This window comes from Danio rerio, chromosome 3 (assembly GCF_052040795.2).
Source record: "Danio rerio strain M-AB ecotype USA chromosome 3, GRCz13ab, whole genome shotgun sequence".
NCBI lineage: Eukaryota > Metazoa > Chordata > Actinopteri > Cypriniformes > Danionidae > Danio > Danio rerio.
Window position 1 is genome coordinate 39,557,083 of NC_141023.1, and position 24,472 is coordinate 39,581,554.

Consider the following 24,472-nt stretch of genomic DNA (forward strand, 5'->3'; position numbering starts at 1 on the left):
AAATGTAAAATTAGAGTAAATTGGAGTAAAAAAAAAAAACAGTAATGCACATAGAATCTTCTAATTAATCTAATTAATATGTTATCCTGATTTGTCCTCGTGCATACATTAAAAATGCTGATTGGCTCACAGAAAGAACCTTATAGAGACTTTGTAGATAAAATGTTTTTTGTTTTTTAAATAAAAAGTCTTAATGTAAACGACTTATAATAAAAAACATCCCATAACATAAATAAGTTTTTGTCATTTATTATGAATATGTGAATAACTAAATTTTGACAAAAAAGTCAGATAGAACCCTATTATTCTAAGGTTCACTTAATTTTCATTTTAAATATCTTTTATCATTTTATATAATATACAGATTTTTGACTGCCTTTTTGTTATTTCATATAATAAGGTCCTCTTAATAAAGTTAGAAAGATTTGTATATTAAATAAATTCACATTTTATGCCACATTTAAGGCAAGGCAAGTTTAATTATATAGCACTTTTCATATGCAATGGTAATTCAAAGTGCTTTACATAAACAAGAACAAAAGAAACAAGAAAAAGTAATAAAGCAACAAAGAATAAGAATGATTAAAACAGATAAAAACTAATTAAAATGTGTTAAAACAAGTTATAAATAATGTAAAATAAAGACATAATCATGATTTAGACATAACAAAGACATAATTTAAAATAATAGTTCACCCAAAAATGAAAGTTTTCTCACCATTTACTCACACACAAATGGTTCTAAACTTTTATGAATTTCTTTCTTCTGTTAAACACCCAAAGTTAGATGATCTAAAGAATGTTGGGAAAAAGGCACCATTGACATCCATAGTAAGAATTAAAAATACTAAAGAAAATCAATGTTTTTTTCCCAACATTCTTCAGTATATCTTCCTTTTTGTGTTTAACCAATGAAAGCACCACAAACAATTTTGTAACAAGTGGAGGATGAAATTAAAACGATGACAGAATTTTCAATTTTGGATGAACTGTGCCTTTAAGACTTTAAAGTAAACACGCACTGCTATTATTGGATGAGTCGTGTGTTTTAATAATATAATAAATAAACACTACTGTGATGTACACTGAAAACAAAATGTTTAATTTTGGTAATAAACAATTCTAAACGATTTAAAGATCAGTTACAGACAAAGAGAAGCTGTTTTGTTCAGCTAAAAATAACTGGAAAGGGAGTGTGCTGAAAGATTTTCTTTTTAGAATCAAATTGTTTTGTATCTTTTTAGTTGCCTCTGCCTATGCTTTAAAACAATGTTTATGCATAATAATTGTGCATGAAGTTTATTTTGTATTTATTTATAACTCTAAATAGTAGGTAGAAAATGTAATATAAAATTAATACTTAGAAATTTGAGATAAAACCAATTGAACAAATACAGCAACAGAAGTTGTTTTTTTATCTTACAGACAGCCTGCTTCATTCATTCATTCATTCATTTTCTTTTTGGCTTAGTCCCTTTATTATTCTAGTACGGTGGCCGGGAAGTGCCAAACAACATTAAAAAGTTTGAAACACTTTAACAAAGCTCGAGACAAATTTACATTTTGAAAAACATGTTTACCTATCATCAGACACAATTACATAGGAAAAACAATTTTACCAAGGACGAAACAAATTTACATTTTAGTAAACAAATTAACAAGACGCAAAACACTTTTACAAATCCCGAAACAAATTTACAATTACAGATTCCCTACGGAAAGGGAATGTACCACACCCCGGAAGTGACGTAGAATGTACCACACACCGATAGTGAAGCGGGGGAAAGTTGTTGTTGTTGTTGCGGTCGAGGGTTGTTTTGCCCGTTTTGTGGCAAACACATGAGCAGCTTAACACGGTTTTGCTTTGCTTGTGGTCAGTGTTTAGAGTTTATAAAGGACGCGGACCAGATGGAAACGCCAGACATGCTGCATCAATGTGTTCAATATTTTTACAAGATCCAATCGTATGCTGTAATGTTGCGTCTTGTTAATTTGTTTTCTAAAATGTAAATTTGTTTCGTCCTTGATAAAATTGCTGTGAGGCGATCATGCTTCTCACTGCGCCACTGTGATGCCCCAGACATCCAGCTTTTACATTAAAAAATAAGTTACAACAGTAAACAAAAATACAACTAATAAATCTGCAGTTTCTATGTGTGATCTTGCTTAGATAGATGTAGATGTACTGCACAATTGCATTTGTTTGCATCTTTGTGTGGATATGTAAGACATGGGGGAGGACAGAGAAGGTGATGAAGTGTCTACAGTATAAAACAATGCTACAGGCCGTGATTGATTGTTTAATAACAAACTGATAATGCGCTTCCTCTCTTTAGGTGGGAAATCTGGGCTTGCTGTTTATGCTTCTCTTCTTCATTTATGCGGCGCTTGGCGTGGAGCTTTTTGGGAAACTAGGTCAGTGCTGCAATCCTGCTCTCTGTTCATATACTGAGCTCCCCATTTCACAGTTTTAGCAGCTTTGCTTTACCTTAGCTGCCACTTTCATTTTTAGGTCAGAAATGCTTAAATGTGGTCCCCATGGGCATGTGTCTCTCAGTTTTACAGCTCTGCTTAGACTACAGTACTGTCTTAATGGGAGCCTAAATTAGCTCTGTTGATGCTTGAAGTTTGCTCCTGCTTTGGCAGCGGTTTTGTGAGTTAGCCGCTAGGCTCGCACAGACATATCAATGCTACTTATATCCCTATGAGAGAGGCCTTTGGAATACGAATGACAGGATTATGCTTTCTCTTAAAGGGCAAGCACTGTAATTACTTTCATTAGCATTCAGCTTTAGAATCAATGCTAATTATTGTGTCAGATGTGTCTGGGGAAACGGCTCATTTGCTTCAATGGTATTACAGGGGACTCTGTCAGGTTTTCTCCAATTTTAGAAACACATTCTGTGATGATCAAACTTTTTGTGTGTTAAGGTGTTTAAAAGTATTTGACTGTGTGTTTCTTTTTTTTTTTACAAATATATTCATCTAGAATGCACAGAGAACAATCCGTGTGAAGGATTAAGTCCACATGCCACGTTTGAGAACTTTGGAATGGCATTTTTGACACTTTTCCGAGTATCAACTGGGGACAATTGGAATGGGATAATGAAGGTAAACTACAACACAGAAGTGCTAACTGTTTTCTATTGGTGCCATTTTAGTGATTGCTATGTTTCTTGCGTGCAGGACACTCTGCGAGAGTGCCTTCCTTCAGAGACGCAATGCCTCAGCTATCTACCCTGGGTCTCTCCAATCTATTTTGTAACCTTTGTTCTAATGGCTCAGTTTGTGCTGGTTAACGTGGTCGTAGCTGTGTTGATGAAACATCTGGAGGAGAGCAATAAAGAAGCTAAAGAGGATGCAGAAATGGATGCTGCGATCAAGTTGGCAATTTTGAAAGAAACTCGCCGTCTCAGCACCATCTCAGCCAGTGCCACTGCGGGACCAGAAGGCAGGGCAACTTATATCGAGCCACACCCAGATTCACCTGAGCAGGTAGATTTGCCTGATTGCAACATAAAAAATTAGTTTTTTTTTTTTTTGGGGGGGGGGGGGGGAGGGAGTAATAGCATGTGTTTAAGAGACATTTTAAAAGGATCAGTTCACCGAAAAAATACAAATGATATTATTAATCTTTTTTCATCAGAACACAAATTAAAATATATTAGGTTAAATCTGAGAGTTCCCTCATCCTCCATATACATACACACACACAGTTGAAGTCAGAATTATTAGCCTTCTTTGATTTTTTTTTCTTTTTTTATGTTTTTTTTTTCCTTAATTTATGTTTAACAGGGCAAGAAAATTTTCATATTATGTTTTTCTGAAAAAAAAGTCTTGTTTTATTTTGGCTAGAATTTTAAGGGCAAAATGATTAGCCCCTTTAAGCTATATTTTTTTTCAATAGTCTACAGAACTAAAAATATTTTAGTATTATATTTTCTACAGAAATTAACATGGCACTAATAAATCAGGGGGGCTAATAATTCTGACTTCAACTGTATATACAGTTGAAATCAGAATTATTAGCCCCCCTGAATTATTAGACCACTTGTTTTTTTTCCTTAATTTCTGTTTAACAAACAGAAGATTATTTCAACCCATTTCTCAACATAATAGTTTTAATAACTCATTTCTGATAATGGATTTATTTTATCTTTGCCATGATGACTAAATAATATTTTATTAGATATTTTTCAAGACACTTCTATACAGCTTAAAGTGACATTTAAAGGCTTAACTGGGTTAATTAGGTTAACTAGGCAGGGTAGGGTTATTAGGCAAGTTATTGTATAACAGTGGTTTGTTCTGTAGACTATCGAAAAAAAATATAGCTTAAAGGAGCTAATTAGTTTGTCCCTAAAATGGTGTTTAAAAAAACACATTTTATTCTAGCCAAAATAAAACAAACAAGACTTTCTCCAGAAGAAAAAACATTATCAAACATACTGTGAAAATTTCCTTGCTCTGTTAAACATCATATGGAAAAAAAAAAATTTAAAAAGAGGAAAAAAACTAGAAGGTGGCTAATAATTCTAACTTCAACTGTATATATTTAATATATTAGACACGCATCTGATGCTTGTATTTGCTACAGCTCCACATTCAAAGCTTCATGCATTGGGTTAAATTAGGCTGTCCAGTCTCTGTGTTTTCAGTTCATTACTTACACTATATCTGTTCAGGGAATGGAATGTTCCAAGATGGTGGCACCCTAGCTCTAAAAACTATAGTAAAACATGCCATTTTCTTCAAAATGGTTACATCAATCAAGTTTGTTTAATATATTTTCCTTAAAGTGGAAATCAGTTTCCAAATAGTGTAAACTTGACTCACTGCTTCACTTCCACTTTAAAAGAGTCTGGAAACTTGTTGTCTATGAAGGATGCAAGAGCTCTCAGATTTATTCTAAAAAATCTTAATATGTATAAAATATCTTAAACAAAAGTCTCATAGAGTTTTGAATGATGTGAGGGAGATTAATTAATAACAGAACAACAGAATTTTCATTTTTGGGTGGTCTAACACTTTAAAACTAGTGTCATTTCATAACACATAGTAAACTATTACAATTTTGGAATCTTTTGTTTTGTAAGGTTTTTTTTTTTTTTAGCCACTGTCAGTCTTAGGTTACCTCTGCTTAGGAACTATGTATATTATTTGGGCATGCATTATTTTTTACACAACTAAAAGATGCATTCTTAATGCAAAATTAATATTTTGACAGGTGAGATTATATTTTTGTTAGCATGTTTTTCCATATATCAGAAAATATATAATTGTCTTTATATTTAGGTCTATAAGTGGATCTTCGTATTGTGGGTACATGGCATCAAAATGATTGAAAACCCCTGGTGTAATGAACTGGTTATAGTTTCCAAAGCATTGTCCAATTTATTTTTCAGTGTTTAGTTTTTCTCTTGGTGTGCAGCATTAACTCTATAAAGAGCAGTCTGAGTTAGCTACAGGCAAAAGAATTGCATTTGTATTTTATTGGGTGCTGAGCTGTCACAATTCAAAGAAAATATGCTGAGGGGATGTGGACAGTGAGAAGTGAGACTCTGCAGGGAGGCCAGGAACATTTGTTACCCCTCATGGGCTGCTCTGGCAAAGAGTGTATTTGCTTTGTCAGCTGCAGTGAGCTGGTGAATGAACCTGGCAAGCGTGGCCTAAGGTGTTTTTTTTTGGGTTTGTGAGTTTATGTGTGAGGGACCACAAAAGCAAAGGAATACATTTCTCTTCCACAGGATGAGGGGATGCAAAGAACACAAGGGAATTTGCTCTCTCCGCGGAAAATGTCAGTGTCAAGGATGCACTCTTTACCCAATGACAGCTACATGTTTCGCCCTGTGAGGCCAGCCAGTGCTCCGTATCCTCTAGAAGAAGTGGAGACCTGTCAAGATTATCTTGAATTAGGTATAAAAAAAAGGATAAATATATATGACTTTAAATTAACAAGCGCTGACCACAAAAGATCAAAAGAAACTTATGGGAAGTCTTTGTTAACCTTTCCCTTAGGTTCCATCACCTCAGTTCACTCCCAGCCATGCGAAAGCCTTTCCCTGCTCCAGGTCCCTGGTGTTCCTCCCCATTCCCAGTTCAACTGCCTCCCCAAGATCCCTCCTCCCATGCCCTCTCCAACCCACAGCATAGACAGGATTTTACGCAGACAGGTATACTCTCGTTCATCACATACATATAAAAGTGATGGTTCACATAAAAAATTGAAATTACTTCATCATTTAGTCTCCCTGCATGAGTTTCTTTCGTCATTTGACAAATGCTGGCACAGTAGGAAAAAAATGCTATGGAAGTCAATGCTAACTACCAGCATTCTTCAAATTATCTTGTGTTTGACAGAAGAAAGAAACTCAAACAGGTTTTGAACAGGTGCAGGATGAGTAAATGATGACAGAATTTTCATTTTTGGGTGAATTATTCCTTTAAGTTCTACAAGTTGCTCCATGCTGGCATGGCCACATCATCACATGTTGTTCTGTGTTTTCTTTTTCAGAGGGCAATTAAAAATGACTCCATTGACATGCATAATTTCGACTCCAAAGAAAATGTGGAAAGACAGAAAGGGATAACCACAGGCAGCTTCAAGCTGCATGTTCCTCAAATCACCGGCCCCGGCATCTCTCAGGGGTCTCCCTTGCTGCCCCCACGTGGACCTAGTGTCCACACCTTCCAGCAGCCGCACAGCCAGCACAATATCTCTTCTCGATCTCCCAGTCTGGCCAGCAGCAGCAGAAGCACCAGCCCCAGTGGCTCAATGTTTGACTCCGCTGACCCAACCGACGAGGAGGTGCGCCACATCAATAGCACAGCCCGCCTGTGGATCGGGGTTCATGCAGAAGCAAGGAGTCACTCCCTCTCTCCTTACAGCACCTCAGGGACGCTGCTTCCCATCCCCGTGAAAAACTGCAGCAGTGCTGCCAACTTAACCATCAAAGACCCCAAGAAGTGCTTCAGTGTGGACACTGAGGGTTTTCTGGAAAGACCCTACGCTTCTGATGACCATCGCAGGCACTCGATTGAGATTTGCTCCTCAGGAGACGATGGGCTGTTTGGTCAAGAACTCTGTGAAAAGAGGCACGTTCCCACGCGTGGAAAGTCTTTGCACATTCCCCGGAAGACAAAGATGAGCCCTCCCTGCATCTCCATCGAGCCCCCATTTGAAAAGGATGTTTCCCCCTCTCATGCGTCCATGAAAAAGTTGTCGGATAGCATGTTACTGCGGAGGAGGACACCATCCTATGACCTGGCCCTGCAGCGGGACTCTCTGGACTTGCCGGAGAACCAGCTGTCAACCCAGCCACTCATCAAAGTAGAGCGACACCCCTCTCACTGTGCCGAGTATCTGTCCCTCCCACACCCCGCCCCAATGAGCGGTCTGGCAGGCGTTTTGTGTGAAAGCACGCAGCCGCCCCCCTTTGATAGCAGATATGAAGAATCCACGGACTTCGGCTCTGTAAACAGGACAGCTCAATGAGGGACGCTGGCTGACGTTAGCCAGATTTTACCGTCCGCACTCAAGGGTGCAGCAACTAGTTGAGCGGGGGATGACGACCTCTTTCTGTAGCCAAAGTTTTCTTTGTTTCTTCTTCAAATGTAATATCATCCTAAAAGCCAGCCAGAAATGGCAACCGATCCTAGTGCGGAACAGCATTTGATCTGACTGTGATTGGGCAAGGTGTTGAACACGGGATATGCAATTTCAGGTTTCCGAATGGAACTCTGGTTCTTATTTTAGTCCCAGTGCTCAATCACATTGATTTGAGTTCAGGATGTGTAGTGTTACGTAATATCTGTATCATATTTGTTAGTCTTTCCTCTCTTTGTCATGAGCCTAGCTGACGTTTTCTGTAAAGACAGAGTATACAGATTAAAAAAAGAAGAAAAAACTAATAAGAACTGTACATGTTATGTACTTTATTGACTCATGAGGTGTAAATAGAGAACATATTGTATTAGTGAAGAAACAAGCTCTATTCATATGCACATATTTTTTATAGAGATCTCTAATGTTTTTGCACATATCAATTTGAATTGTCCTCTGTTGTCTTCTTGTGAATGTACATTTTTTTAAATCAAATAGCTGTGGGATCAATTCTAGTCTGTTTAGGCCTACTGATATTGAGATGATTTTTATTTTTCTATTGGGAGGACTGGGTGTGCCGTGTTATATAGATCCAACAAGAACCAAACTACAAATGATCTGTAGCCTGAGTGCAATACGCTATAAATGTTTCTGTAAGTTTACCCAGTTAGGTTACTCGCGTTTTACACAACAAAATAGCCAGTGACGTGCATCTCACACATACGCAACCCTTTACCATGCTCAGGTTCATCTCAAAATGTATATTACGATTTTCGCTACATTATAACCCAATTTATCCGACGCGAACCTAATTGAACATGTTGTGGCTCTTGGCTGTGGCACACGTTGCATGTGAAGGACAGAGTAATTCAAATGTAAATGTGACCTTGTTCTGTTTCTCCTGGTGTTCAGACTTTATAGCCGTCAAAGTAGAATTTGACAGGGTTTATATGAGCAAACGTCTGATCTATTTTTTGATCTGCTTTGCTTTGAAATAGCACCACTGGGCTTGTGCCCTTGTGAAACAGAAGAATCCGTTTAATGAAAGGTACTCAGTGGTAGGTTTTGATTTTTTGAGTGACGAGTGTGATTTATGTATAGTTAAACTAAGCCATGAGGTTTTTTGGCGAATCACAGGTAAGCAACACCTGCAATTTTATTGTTATACCCCAGCAGGCACACAACATCATAAGACGTTAATGATAGGGTAGATTTAGGTCATTACATCAGATGACCAAAATTCAATGTCTAGTCAGCATCTAAGGACATATTTTGACGTCCAATAACAACGACAAATTACGTTGATATTTGGTTGATTTTAGGTTGTGTTGTAAAGTGACCAAAATTCAAATTCTAATAGATGTAGTGATAATGTCCACACAACGTCAAGGTGTAACATGATTATACGTTGATATTTGGTTAATTTTAGGTTGTGTTGGTAAGTGACCAAAATCCAACGTCTGATAGATGTCATAGTGGTACCGTCCACACAACGTCAAGGTGTAACATGATTAAAAATGGATATTTTGTTGATTTTAGGTTGTGTTGGAAAGTAACCAATATCCAACGTCATAGTGGTACCGTCCACACAACGTCAAGGTGTAATATTATTATAAATGGATATTTGGTTGATTTTAGGTTGTGTTGGAAAGTAACCAATATCCAACGTCATAGTGGTACCGTCCACACAACGTCAAGGTGTAATATTATTATAAATGGATATTTGGTTGATTTTAGGTTGTGTTGGAAAGTGACCAAAATCCAACGTCTGATAGATGTCATAGTGATAACGTCAACACTACGTCAAAGTGTAACATGATTAGATGTTAATATTTGGTTGATTTTAAGTTGTGTTGGAAAATGACCATAAATCAACATCTGATAGATGTCATAGTGGTAACGTCAACACTATGTCAAGGTGTAACATGATTAGACGCTGATGTTTGGTTGATTTTAGGTTGACTTTAAGTTGGACATTGAACAATAATTGAACCCCATTTTTATTTCCAAACAAAATCCAACGTCCCCAAGATGTTGGGGTATGTTGTTGTAAAACGTCATTATGACATCATGTTGATGTCCTGTGCCTGCAGGGAACTCATCACACACACACACACAGCTACATATCATCGAAGTATCACATGAAATCTCAAATTGTTAACACGGCATTTGTGCTGTGTGAATTTAATACTTTCCTCCACCTCTGAATCTCCTTAAAGGATGGAGATGGCAAATCAGTTGCATGTTACAGATGGGGAGGTCTAGAAACACAAACATCTGGATGTTTTTTGAAGTTTTTGATATTTCGATTTTCAGATATTTTCCATTTGTAGACTTATCTAATTGCACTGAGATGTAATTACAAGTTATTCCTCTTTGTAGAATCAACTTCTTGTTGTTCAATGCATTTATGATAGCTTATGTTGACACGAGTGCAGGAGAATAGTAAGCAAATACGGATGATCACAGCTGTGTGCTCTAACAACATAATCTGACTTCAATTTAATATTGGACTTTGAGATTAACGTGTGCAGTGTTTCATGTATCTTATGGTACTAGATACACATTTTTTTTTTTTTTTTTTTTTGCGAAAGGATTGTTGAAAGGTTTTTTTATTGCTATTAAATAAATTGTAGATCTGTATGGATGGAGTAGTATATAAATGCTTAAAGTGTTTCAATCACTTTAAGAATGTGGACATTCTTAGCTGTTTATTTTTTATTTAAATATGAGCTTTTGCCATCAAGCAGCCTAATGTCCTCAACCCTTCAATAAATAATCAAAGCATTTTCCTCAAGCTTTTATCACGGTGGTGTTACTCTTTCTTTTATTTCCAACGTAGACTTCTTTATTTATCACAAACTGTTCGCAATAAGCTTGTTTTGTTTGTTTCTTTTGTTTTGATCTAAAAAGCAGAAGTGTTGGAAAGCTATACAATTGTATTTCTACATTGTATTATTACCTTTTATTGTGTATTGACCACAACTAATCTGAGGGATATTCTCTGCCGTCTACAGATAAACATTTTATAGCAAATGAAAAATGTGTAATTTTTGTTTAAGTTTATTGACAGTTTTATATTATTTTAATATATTAAACTGTCCCCCAACCCCCAATAAAGTGTTTTTAATCATATGCACAACATAACAACCAAAACATACATGGGCAGTGAGAATAGTTAAGTATTATTGTTAAGCCACTAATCAAGAAACGTGGCCATTCATTCAGTAATGAATGCTGATGGAATAAAGAGTGTATAAAATGGAAGTAAGCTGTTTAGCGATAGTTTCACATTCAAGTGTATTTAACTAGGGTCCAGATGATATTAATATACACTATAAAAAAATGCTGGGTTCCACATAATTCCTTCACAATGTCTCAATGCAATTTAAATAAGTTAACTTAATCGTTTTTACAAATTTAAATGGATTAAACATCAAATTGGCGATGAGGTGGTGCAATTGGTAGTGCTGTCGCCTCACAGCAAGAAGGTCGCTGGTTCGAGCCTCAGCTGGGTCAGTTGGCATTTTTTGTGTGGAGTTTGCATGTGCTCCCCGCATTTGTGTGGGTTTCCTCTGGGTGCTCTGATTTCCCCCACAGTCCAAAACATAAAGTATAGGAAAATAAAGCTAAACTGTCTATAGTGTGAGTGTAAATGAGTGTGTATGGATGTTTCCCAGTGATGGGTTGTAGCTGGAAGGGCATCCGCTGCGTAAAACATGTGCTGGGCATTCCGCTGTGGCGACCCCAGATTAATTAAGGGATTAAGCCAAAAATAAAATGAATGAATGAATGAACATAAAACTATTCAGTTGTTCCCCAAAAACTTAAGAATTGTGTTGGTACAACTCATATTAAATAAGTAGCTTGAATGAGCAGCAAAGGTAATTTGAGTATACACGTCTGGTATTTTTTATAGTCACAGAGGGTTTAGTCAGATGCTACCTCACATTAAAGTTAACCCTTATAACCCTAAATCTCACTCAATCCAAACCACAATTCTGTGGAAAACCTTTTTATCTCACAAAATAAAAGGTTTAGTAGTTTTAGCATGATTTGGAATGCAAGAACATTTGCAATGTAAAAAATTTGCTTATTTATTTTGAGTTTAATTAATTTTAAGTGAATTTTATATATTCCTTATGTACTACATACATTCATTCATTTTCTTGTCGGCTTAATCCCTTTATTAATCCAGGGTTGCCACAGCGTAATGAACCACCAACTTATTCAGCAACTTTTTATGCAGCGGATGCCCTTCCAGCCACAACCCATCTCTGGGAAACATCCACACACAGTCATTCACACACACACAATTTAGCCTATCCAATTCACCTGTATCGCATGTCTTTGGACTGTGGGGGAAACCGAAGCACCCGGAGAAAACCTACGCAAGCACAGGGAGAATATACAAACTCTACACAGAAATGCCAACTGAGACGAGGTTCGAACCAGCAACCCAGCAACCTTCTTGCTGTGAGGCGAACGTGCTACCCACTGCGCCACTGCGTCGCCATGTACTACATACAGCGTATGCATAATGTCAATGTACTACTACTGGGGCTAAATGTTCACTTTTTTAGTTAAGAAGTATACTTTAAAGTATATTTAAACACCAGTGAACATTATTGAATTGTTTGAGATAATGAATAGTTGTTGTTTTTTTTGAAAGAAGTATCATGAAGTAATATACAATATATTTAATTCCATTCATGTTTATGTATATAGCGCTTTTTACAATGTAGATTGTGTCAAAGCAGCTTAACACAGTTCTAGTAAAGTCCAGATTTTAGAGTTGAAGTTGTTTAGTTCAGTTCCGTGTGGTTTAAATTTCACTGCTGAAAGTCCAAACACTGAAGAGCAAACCAATCGATGTGCAGCTCCATCAGCTCGAAACAAACAAGCCAGTGACAACAGTGGTAAAGGAAAAAAACATCACCAACTGATGAAGTGAAGAAAAAAAACCTTGAGAGAAACCAGGCTCTGTTGGGCCCAACCATTTCTCCTCTGACCAAACTACCTGTGTAGAGCTGCAGTCTAGGCACCGAAGGCCGGAGAACGCTGGATGTCTATAGTGGAGAACTGCAGGTGTGAGTATAGGTCACCCGCGGGTGTTCATGCTGGCCCACAGGATCAATGCAGAGAATCGTCTGTCACTGTGGTCTTTCAGGAATCAATCTCACGCTCTCCGCTCCTCCATGACCGCCACAGCATCAGCTCAGGGTACGGCCTGGTCCAGGGTTGTGAATACCTTGGCATCATCTCTTCACAGGTCTTGGATTGCATCATTGGTGCTGCATAAACTCTGCGGGCCTCAGGATCAGGCACGTGCACACATAGGGCTCAACCTGTGCAGTGCACATGCCCTTTTTAGTCTTGGATAGAAAGTGCCCTTCCAAAAAGATCTAAAGTGCCCCCGCTCGAACCCCCATATATATATATATATATATATATATATATATATATATATATATATATATATATATATATATATATATATATATATATATATATATATATATATATATATATATATGAGGCGAAAGCACTACCCACACACACACATACATGTATATGTATGCTTTCGCCTCATGGCAAGAAGGTTGCTGGTTCAAGCCTTAGCTGGGTCAGTTGCCATTTCTGTGTGGAGTTCATATGTTCTTCCCTATTGCCGTGGGTGTGGCGGCACCTGATTAATAAGAGGGACTCACTAAGCCGAATAGAAAATGAATGAATGAACTATTGCTAATGTACTAGTATTCTACTTGTTTACTCAGAGTTGGTAAGATTACTTTAAAAATGAATTTCACTACAGATTACAAAATGCATTCTTTATAAAAGGATTTTTTTTAATTTAATTAATTAGATTTCTCATGTGTAGTCATTTAATCTGGAACACTCAAATGGCAAGTATAGGTTCTCTAAAGAAAAATGACATCCACAAAACTTTTAATGTAAAAATGTAATGTAATGTGTATTTATATAGCGCATTTATCGTGTATGACCATACACCCAAAGCGCTTCACAATCATGAAGTGGAGGGGGGTCTCTCCACACCACCACCAGTGTGCAGCATCCACTTGGATGATGCAACGGCTGCCACAGGACAACGGCGCCAGTGCGCTCACCACACACCAGCTATTGGAGGAGTGGAGAGACAGTGATAGAGCCAATTCAGTGGAAGGGGATAATTGGGAGCCCATGATCGTGAGGGCCGATAGAGGGGCTTTGGCCAGGACACCAGGGTTACACCCCTACTCTTTCACGAGAAGTGCCATGGGATTTTTAATGACCACAGAGAGTCAGAACCTCAGTTTAATGTCTCATCCGAAAGACGGCACCCATTGACAGTGTAGTGTCCCCTTCACTTTTACTGGGGCATTAGGACTCACACGGACCGCAGATTGAGCGCCCCCTGCTGGCCTCATTAACACCACTTCCAACAGCAACCTAGTGTTCCCTAGTGGTCTCCAATTCAGGTACTGACCAGGCTCAACCCTGCTTAGCTTCTGTGAGTAACCAGTCTTGGGCTGCAGGGTGTCATGGCTGTGGGTTATTTCTTATTTCTGTGGGTTATTTCTTGGTGATAAATAACTTGTGGGTTATTTCATTTTTCTGAATATTATTATTATTTTTTTTTTACTTTATTTATAGAAGTTTTTGTAAAAACATAACACCAAATAATGTACATCATGTATATATGTTAACAAACTTGTCTCAGTGTTATTACCTTATACTAACTAGAGCCTGCACCAAAACAATAAAGAAATTTTAGCCAGACTGATAGAATAAGAAACAAAATAGAATAACATATAAAAAGGAAATGGAGAGAAGAAAAAAATTATTACCAGAAAAAAATATTACAGAAACATTAATATATACATCTAAGGAAGGGGCCCCATGTTTTGTCATACAACTTTTGTTTGCCAAATCTAGAGAAGCATAACCTTTCCAACTCTGAATATTATTTTAACATCAGTTTTACATTATATTCCTATGAAAGTGCAGACAATTTAATAATACTCATAGAGTCAACACAATGAGCTTTTTAAACTGGATGACTGGTTTCATTTGTACTTATTTTATCTTCTGAAAAACAAGCAATTCAAATCAATTTATTCTTATTTTTATGGCACTTTTTTACGATGTATAGACTGTCAAAGCAGTTCAACATAAATGAGGAATAGAGAATAAAATCCATAATAGATCATACTTCAATATGTGAAATTGTGGGCAATAGGATAATTTATTTATATATATATATATATTCAAGTGAATGATTCTTGTGTTTTGTGTAAAAATATCAACGTCAAAATCGCAGACACTGCTGGAAAGTGGTCAAATGTAAAGAAGATGCTAATTTTTGATCATTTGGAGAAAGGATTTTGTGATTAGGACAGACTTGTTCCAAATAGGTTTTGGTTTTGTGGTTTTCTGTCGCCATCTGCTGGTCAATAGTAAACGTATACACGTGGATGTAAACGGAACGGAACCAACAATGTGGAAGGAGAATGTTCCGCACGAATATATTAGTTGTTACACTGCTGAGCAGAACCTAAAACGCAGTTGTTGTTGTTTTAAATACTGGCGATTTTAAAGGAATAATGCAAATTGGGTACTCGATAGATAGATAGATGTGAATAGTAAACGTTACATCAGGCTGTTGTCAGAGTTACACCTTCAGTGGTCTTTCATAATAGCGTTGGCATGATTGGCAGAATAAATATAAAATATCGAGACACATTTCGCTGATAAATCAACACTTGTTAGCACATAAACTGTATTCTGAAATGTGGGGAGAAATCGAGCCCCGTGTCAACGGGCAAGAGAGCATGAAGAGCCGCGGGACTGACCAGAGACGGACACACTCTCCAGATCCACAGGTGAGCTGTTTTTATTGATTTTTTTTCATCCGGGAATATATATATATATATATATATATATATATATGTATGTATGTATGTATGTATATATATATATATATATATATATATATATATATATATGTGTGTGTGTGTGTATATATATATATATATATATATATATATATATATATATATATATATATATATGTATGTATGTATGTATATATATATATATATATATATATATATATATATGTGTGTGTGTATATATATATATATATATATATATATATATATATATATATATATATATATATATATTTATATATATATATATATATATAAAACAGTTCTGTCTGGTTCTCGAATCTGATTGGCTAATAGGCGTGATATATTTAAGTAATATCAGCACCCATATAGCCTCTTTACCCTTTGTGTATTACTCCGCCCACATACAGCCAGCTAAAAGCGGACACTACAGATCTCAAGTTTAAAAGATGCTTGCTCAGCTGTTTAACTGTCAGCGTATGATTTTAATCCAACGCGGAAGAAAGTAGTTCCTCGCACAAAAGGGTTTTTGAGACTCTCCATGTTTGGTTTTGTTTTTATATACACAATTATGCGGTCAAACTGTTGTATAGACGCAATATCACACGAGTAGCAGTGCGATATGGTTGTATATCAGCACTGGTGGGAGGCGTAAAAATCTCATGCAATGATCTATGTATGCATCTATGTAGTGTCTTTATAAATGCCTAGTTGTTTATACTGTGGAAGATCAATTTTATAAACAGGTCTAAATTCTCTCTCTCACCCATGAAAGCCAAAAGTAATGGCAAAATGCTATTAGTTTATTATATCAACCATTTTGTCCCAGGTGATACTAACCTGTTGAATGTCTGTGTCCTACAGCAGAAGACAGTATTGTGGGGAGAAATCGAGTCCACCTCCAAACCTGACCCACCTACCTGGAGTCCACCTGCTTCTCAAGACAGTCTACCAGCTCTTCCTCATCCTCCTGAGACAAATGCCAGAGAGGTCAACAACACACCCAGCTGCTCTTCAGATGTACAGGTAAGGTGTTTTTAATACATGACTTTACGTTTCTTTGTGATGTTGGTTTTACTATTGTGCAAGTTGTCTGAGCAGTACAGACAAACAAATTTCCTCATAAACAATACAATAAAATATTTAAAAAAAAAGAAAAAGAGTGAAAATTAAATGTTTAACTGTTAAGGCTTTAAAGGTGCCCTATAAAGTGAATCTGTGTATACATAGGCAAAGTCAAATAATAAGAGATCGGTTTATGGAAATGCTGCCTTTTTCTTTCTGTATTACAATGACAAAAACAGCCTTAGTTTACTTCAGAACACCCTTCCAGAATACACTGCTATGTTGACAACATGACTAAGTAATTCTTAAGTCTTATTCGTACACAATGATGTGTAATTCTGATGGGACTGACATATTCATTGACAGACATGTAGTTTTGAGAGATGAACGAAGGATTTTGAGCAACAGACTGGCTTTTGTAGATAATCCATGGTGTTTTGCTTTACCCATGTTGTTTTGAGAAATGCACTTACTGTTTTCCATATTTCAATTCTGATCCAAGAAATTTACCAAAGCGGCTGAGGAAAAATGTTAGTATTGGAGATCATGTTTCATAAAGATATTTATCCAACTTTCTAATAAAATTAATTTTTTATTAGTAAAATGCGTTCCTAAAGACCTAAATTAAACATCTTCAAAGGCAAATTTCTCAACATTTAAATGTTTTTTTTTTTTAAATGGTTTGCTTGTTCTTCCTCAGGATGAGCCCCCCATTAGTCTCAGCGCAATGATAGAGACTATAGCCGCCAGTGGGAGTCCAGTGAAAAGTCAGCAGCTGGGGGATCCGGACTTAACTCTGGAGGAGAAGAGGGAGGTTTTAATGGATCAGTACAGATCCAGGCCTTTAGTCTTTTTGGAGCGCTATCAGGCTCATCTGAAGCCAGAGCACATAGACGCTTTTTCACACCTGAGCAGCGACTGCAGGGTGCAGTATTACTGTAAGGAGATTCAGAGACGGGCATCTGGATCAGCTGACCGAAGAAGAGTTCGGAATCACCGGTATGCCGCTCTACGGGCTCTTCAGAAAGGTAAGCACAGGCTGCTATTTTTAAAACAGTCGCTTGAATTTCAGTCTGAAATGGTTTTCAGATAAATTGAAAAGGTGTTTTGAAAGTCTGAAAAAGCTGTAGTTAAAATGGGAGGCGCTTGTACTTTTAAAAAGACTTTTATTTGTAAATGATCTCAGTTATTTACATATAGACCAGCTTCCAAGTTTTTAGACCTACCCAATAATAACACAGCTTATTTGTATCTTAATTTTGTATTTATTTGTCTTTTTTGTTTTAATACTGTATGCTATAAAAGTTTTAATAAATGTAACTGAAAGCTTTATTAAATTAAGCTCCCTTGTGGGTTTAAAAAATATTGGCTGGCACAAAATGTACACAATTACGTGAATATAGAATTGCATGCTATACATTTCATTGTACGCATTATAATTGTAAATACATTGAGCTGAAAAATTGGAGCATATTTAAAAAAAATAATTAATCATCATCCTTGTTGTAAAAACAATAGTTTTGTGAATTCTAATTACAATTTAAAATATATTTTAACTAAGGCGGCACAAATTTAAAGTTTGTATTTTATTTCTTAGTTGCATGTGTTGCAATGCACGATTCACATGGACCTTTAATGTCAATAATTGACAGAGCACATGTTTGAAGTTGGGGCTGACGCAATCGTCATAGCTAATGAAATTAGTCAGCAGTCAGCTACTGTTTGAGCTGGTGTATTTGCATACAGCGATCAGATTGGCTTACTCTTCTGTTGATGCTTGAAAAATTGAAAAAAACAGGCCATACTTTTGCTGCAAGCAACGCCACAGACGGACTCACATTTCAGTTCGTCAATGCTTGACATCACCCATTCAAAGTGAATGGGAAACGTTGAAGGCGTGAAAGAGCTGTAATGATTTTAAAAACATTCATGCATCAGAAAGTGTACCATTTGTGACTTTAATAAAGAGTAATTTTATTGAATTCTTTTTATTTTTATTACCGAATTACTATACCTGAATGCTGTTAGACTTGAAAAATTATAAAACACTGTTTATGTCAATTGTATCTTTTTCTTTAAAGATACAATTGTATCTTCTATATTTAAAGAAAGTTTATTAGATTGTATGGAGATGCACTTCCACTTCACAATCAACTTAACTCAACATTATAAATTGTTTCCAACTTGCGATATTAAGTAATCTGGTGAAATTGTATTCATATCGCAATATATGTTGCAGAATAAAAAAAAATATTGCAATGTTACATTTTTCAATATTGTGCAGTCCTAATTTTAACATGTATATTTTTTTATTTACATAGATGCAAATATATATTTTTTTCGTTTAATGTACTTTAAATGTAGTTACTTTAATTTAATAGATTTAATGCATATTAGAACCTATTAATGTAATGGGACATATGTTTCTGGCATATATGGGATGTATATGTTTTTTTGGCATTTGTGTGGACAAATAGGTTTCTGGCATATATGTGGACATATATATTTCTGACATATATGTGGCCATATAAGTTTCTGACACATTAAGTGTGAACAGCAAGAAAACAAACACATTTGTAAACAGATTTTTGCAAATACATTTGAATCTACTTTCATATGTGTTTCAAATCATAATTCTCTGATTGTGCCAGTCCCAGTATCCTAGTGGAATCTGATCATGCCTAGCACTGTGAGACAGCAGCGTGGAATAAAGATATCCAATGTACACTCAAAAAATATTTTTGCAGATTATTAATTATTTAAAATGAGCTGAAACAACACAATTCTTTAGTGTTTCTTGGGGACAACTTTTTTGTTCAATCAACCTAATTGATTAAGTTAGCTTAATCAGTTTACATTGGGATAACACAAAAAGATTGTGTGGATTCCAGCAGTTTTTACAGTGTAATAAGATGTTATCATGCTTGAGAATTGCATACCTTGTTGCTTTTTTGACATGTGCATACAAGCTCAACATCTGAATAAACAGATAATCAGATTTTGTGCAGACTGTCAGATCAAGGCTTTTATCATTTTCTTGATTAGTGTTGTCTCTCCTCAGAGGGCCAGTACTTCAGCGAGGAGCAGATGCGTGTACGAGACCCGCTGCTGTACGAGCAGTACATCGGTCAGTACCTCAGCGAAGAAGAGATCCTGCAGCGCTCAGAGGAGGTCATGAGGAGCGGTACAGGAGGACTCGCTGACCTCCTCATCGACTCCTACCAGGAGAAACTCATCCAGAGCCGGCTGGAGCAGGAGCAGGAGAAAGAGCAGTGTGCACTGGAAGAGTCTGAGGACGAAGGTCTGATTCTGTCTAAATCTGTCATAACCAACCCTAAGAAAAACTTTGTGAGGGCACCCCTGTCCTTGCATTAATAAAACCCCCTCTTATGTCAAGAGTTGAAATAATCAGGAATATGATTTTAAAAAGAAAGTACATTTTAAATTATCAGATAAATAAATAAAATAGAAAAAATATCTGAATATCTTTCAAATCTTTTCAGTTTTCCTTATTAACAATGAAGTCTACTGAAAGTAAATCAAGCAATCACATCTCATTAAACTTTTTCTTAACAGTACAAATTAAATATACATTGATTCTTTTTATTCTTATACTACAGTTTTGTAAAGAGCAGTGAACGATTAATTTCGTTGCTTCACTTATTTGTTTGTAGTATTTTGTGCAGTCTTGTGCACTGTTCAAATGTACTACCCTTTTTATGTTAGAGATGAAAACATCCACTAAATTAAACTTCAGTAAAAAATGCATCAGATAAAACATTTCTTCACGTTTTTTGCATAAATCTGTCAATCAACCTCAGTCCTGATCAAAACTACTAAATTGTTTAGAAAATGACAGGATATTAAACTCTTTAATTGCCAAATTCACAAATGATGTGACACAAAATTACATGTTTTCAACATAAAAAGTAGTTGTGGACTGGATTTTTTTCCTTTTATTACAGTCTTGGACATGTGAACAATTAGTAACAACATTGGCTTTGATGCATTGTTAGATTTTTATTTTTCTCCCAGATTCACTATCGGTGGCTGTTTTTTCTCCATTGTCTTTCATTATAACCACGTTTGATGTGCATAAATACGCAGTCTTTGTTTTTATTTACCCCATGTAGTTCTGAGAGCTGAGATGCATATATAGATTTTCTCAGACACATCAACTTCAGTGCGCAAAGGTATCTCTAAAACACTCAGATACACATACACACATTTTAATTTGTTGTTATACTTCATATAAAATCCAGAAACTAAGCTTTTTTTATGCACAGGCCTATCTAAAAATTTAACTGTGCCAACTGATGATCAACAAGAAAAATTACAAATTTTACCTCTTCCCAAGAGGGAAAACCACCAACAATCAAAAATGCATGATTATATGATGTCATGATTTTGTAATCAAGAAATGTGATTATAATAGAAGTCAAAACAGCCACCAACAGTAAATTATGGAGAGAGACAAAATTTAAATTGATAAAAAAAACAATGCATCAAAAGCAATGTTGTTTCATATGCCCAAGACTTTGATAAAAGGTAAAGAAATGCAGTCCACCATTACTTTTTATATTGAAAATACGTGATTTTGTGTGGGGTATTTTTAGTTGTTTTGGTCAGGACTGAGGTTGTTTGACAGATTTATGCAAAAAGAATTGAAAAACATATTTACTGTATCTGATGTATTTTTATATGAGTTCAGTTCAGTAGATGTTTTCATCTTTAGCATAATAAAAAGTTAGTGAATTTTCCCAGAGTGTATCGTTGATTTTTTATTTTTTATTTTTTTTCAAAGCATTTTCTCAAAATATGTGTCAAAATAAGATTTATCACCAAAAATCATTCTTCTAGCTGGAACACAGAAACAGTTATGGCTAACTAAGACTCAAAATCACCCCAGAGTTGATGAAAACATCCTGACAGTACATACGAGTTAACTTAAATACACCTATACTCAAGTTATTCAGGAAACATCATATTTTATTTATCATTATGGATCACATCCCACAGTCATGGATGTTAATTCAACTGACTGATTTGGAGATCACACAGAAAGGATGACTTTGGTTTTAAAGGAAAGCAACTTAATGTGGCCATTTCTCTTATCGCTGGAAGCTTAATAAAAATGATACATAAAACTCACGCACACCCCTAGTCATTGTACCATCTCTGAGAGCAAAGGGGGCCCCTAGTACTTTACACAACTTTTGTAAAGTGCATATAGGGAGGATCAGCTCTGGTCATAACTCAGATTTCGTTCAGTATATTTGATGGATTAATCTGTGTGTGTTTGTTATAGAATGTGAAGAAGTCAGACAGGCAGAGTATGAGCCTAATGCAGAAGAGAAAGCCATGCTGAGAGAAGAGTTCCTCAGTCAGATGCACCAGCGCTTCTTGGATGGCAAAGATGACTTTAACTACAGGTAAAACTTGCTTATTGTCTACTTTTACTTTTAGGGTGCATGTATACCAAAGCATTTTTTTTTTTTTCTTGCATTATGCTGTGGACACTTCTCCAAACTGTTGGCTAATATATAAAAAATAGTGCTTACACTTGCTGCGCAGCTGTTTTTTTTTTTTTTTTAACATGGTGCTTCCTTTGACAACAACAACAAGAAGAAAAAACAACTCGGTGGACAAGGCCTCTGATTATTTGAGCATTTTTTTTTTCAAATGTAATAATTTGAAATGGTTTTCAAATTAAACTACTGTTAAAGTGACTTATATGCAGTTAATTTACTCTCCATTTAGTCATCTCAGATGTAGTTTTCTTTTTCTTTCAGAATATTAAAGTACACATGATCTGGAAACTGATTTTGAATATCAAGTAGGGGGTGAAGTTTTCTTTTTGTGCATCATTCACTCATAGCAAACTAATGGTAAGAGGGATGTGGAGACAGGGTGTTTGCGGGGTCTTGATAAATCAATGTAGAGAAATTTAAGGCCCTTAAAGTCTTAAATGCTGTTTTGCAAGGTATTACATTTTATATCATTTTTGATTATGCAGTGTATGGTTGTATGCTGAAGTTTGCCAAATTAAATCTGTGAATATCAGGATGCTGTGTTGCTTATAAAATCATTGAAATTCTACTACTGCAGTAACCAAGGCAGCACCATTATTTCTGAAGTTCTGTAGTCGTCAACCTGCTGAATTATCTAGATTTAATAGATTTGTATTCAGTATATGAGTCATGTTTTAGTTTTGGATTAGTTTCTTACATTAACATTTACGTAAATATAGTGTAAAAAATATAAAAAATATTCCCGTAAATATAGTGTAAGTTAAAATCTTGCCAGTGTTTCGATTGAAAATGTTATAAGGTCTTAAAATGTATGGAGTCTTAAAAGGTATTAAATTTCACTCTATAATTCCTGTATATACTCTGGAATAAGAATGTTTTGGCTGAAGCCCTTTAAATCAGAAGCATCACTCCAAACAGGGAAGCAAATAGTCAGACTTTGACTGAAGAATACCAATACAAACAATTATTTTCAGAGGATTAGCTTTAGATTGGGATCACTTTCTCACCTTAATGAATAATAATATGCACTAGCAAAATAAATATTGTACATTTTGTTTTCACTCGGACTTTGATGATTTTTGATTGAACCCACCAGGCAAATCAATGGCTTCTGCTACTTTGAGACAAAAACATACAGGCAAAACATTGATACATTGACTGCTGATGAAACACTGAGGTTGTATTAATAGTGTGTGTGTTATTTGTATCATGGACCACAGACATAAATGTGCCCAGGTTCGTTTACCAGGGCTCTTGATTAAAGATTGTAAATAGCTATGTTTCTATCCAAAGATGCTAATTAAATATATATATTTAATTTATTTATCCCTGCAAAACTGGAACATAGCAAAAAAGATGTGCAAAAAAAGCAGCGTTTCCATCCAACGAATCAAAGAGAACAAAATCGTCACTTCCTGATCAACTAGTGCCAAATATCTACAGTAAAGACAGAATTTTCTGCGGTAGGAGAAGCTGCGTCAATCTTACTTTATTTAATAAATGACTTTAGAAGAAAATGCCGACATGCAATGAACGCGTAGAAGCGTTTGAATGCATGAGACACGGAGCACAGATGCTCTTGACAGTTCAGGAGGTCATTAATAATATAATAACACTAATACTGAAGAGGTAAATTGACAGTAAATTGATCTTATATTTTGACATTGATGTTTTGCAGTGAAGTGGATGAGAATCCAGATTATGATAATCTGGATATTGTAAGTCGTGATGCAGAGGAGCGTTACTTTGATGAAGATGAGGAGGAGGAGGAGGAGGAGGAAGAAGAAGAGGAGGAGGAGGAAGAACAAGAGGAGATGACACATTAGTCCATTAATACTCAAAATGATCTAACAACAAAACATTGTTTTGATTTGCCGTACATTGTCATTTTTTTTCTGATGGATATTTTTGATTGTGTAGATTGTCTTTGTCCTTAATTAAAGAGTATTATTTTCAGTATGTTGTCGGGGTTTATTTGAAGAGTTCTCATTCCAGAGAAAGCACACATTCAGGTTGTTTATCTATGAAAAGATGTTATCATAAAATAAAATAAAAATGTAGGTTTATATAAGTGTATCAGTTTATTTAAACTGATTTTATTTTTATTTTTTTTTACCAGACAGTTCGTATGAGAAATATTTATTTGAAATGTCTCAAATGTAAACATTTTTAGCAATCTCGAGTTATGGTCAACAGAATAAACTTACCCATTTAGAGTTGGCCTCTGTTTATACCAGGGGTGCCTAAACTCGGTCCTGGAGGGCCAGTGTCCTGGATATTTTAGTTCCAACCTTAATTAGACACACCTAAACCAGCTAATCAAGTTCTTTCTAGGTACACTAGAAACCTCCAGGCAGGTG

The 24,472-nt window shown here is 35.8% G+C and overlaps 2 protein-coding genes across 12 annotated transcripts in view; both read left to right on the forward strand.

The window, feature by feature from the left end:
* Positions 1-10,400, forward strand: part of cacna1ha (calcium voltage-gated channel subunit alpha1 Ha) — a 264,933-nt gene extending 254,533 nt beyond the window's left edge. For all 10 annotated transcript variants that reach the window (XM_087244883.1, XM_087244885.1, XM_087244886.1 and 7 more), the window contains 6 exons: positions 2,337-2,415; positions 2,990-3,111; positions 3,187-3,495; positions 5,748-5,916; positions 6,019-6,173; positions 6,515-10,400. In XM_087244883.1, the coding sequence (XP_087101009.1) occupies positions 2,337-2,415; positions 2,990-3,111; positions 3,187-3,495; positions 5,748-5,916; positions 6,019-6,173; positions 6,515-7,495 (1,815 nt within the window). In that variant the 3' untranslated portion in view covers positions 7,496-10,400. The remainder of the gene's footprint in view (positions 1-2,336; positions 2,416-2,989; positions 3,112-3,186; positions 3,496-5,747; positions 5,917-6,018; positions 6,174-6,514) is intronic.
* A 4,710-nt stretch (positions 10,401-15,110) lies between these two features.
* Positions 15,111-24,068, forward strand: ccdc97 (coiled-coil domain containing 97). 2 transcript variants are annotated; one of them, XM_087245024.1, is made up of 6 exons: positions 15,111-15,486; positions 16,381-16,542; positions 17,282-17,609; positions 19,643-19,882; positions 21,890-22,013; positions 23,791-24,068. In XM_087245024.1, the coding sequence occupies exons 1-6, from the start codon at positions 15,394-15,396 to the stop codon at positions 23,936-23,938; spliced, it is 1,095 nt and encodes a 364-aa protein (XP_087101150.1). In that variant the 5' UTR covers positions 15,111-15,393; the 3' UTR covers positions 23,939-24,068. The 2 variants fall into 2 exon arrangements, with proteins under 2 accessions (XP_087101150.1, XP_087101152.1); XM_087245026.1 differs by lacking the exon at positions 23,791-24,068 and adding an exon at positions 22,136-22,310.
* Positions 24,069-24,472: the final 404 nt, after the last annotated feature.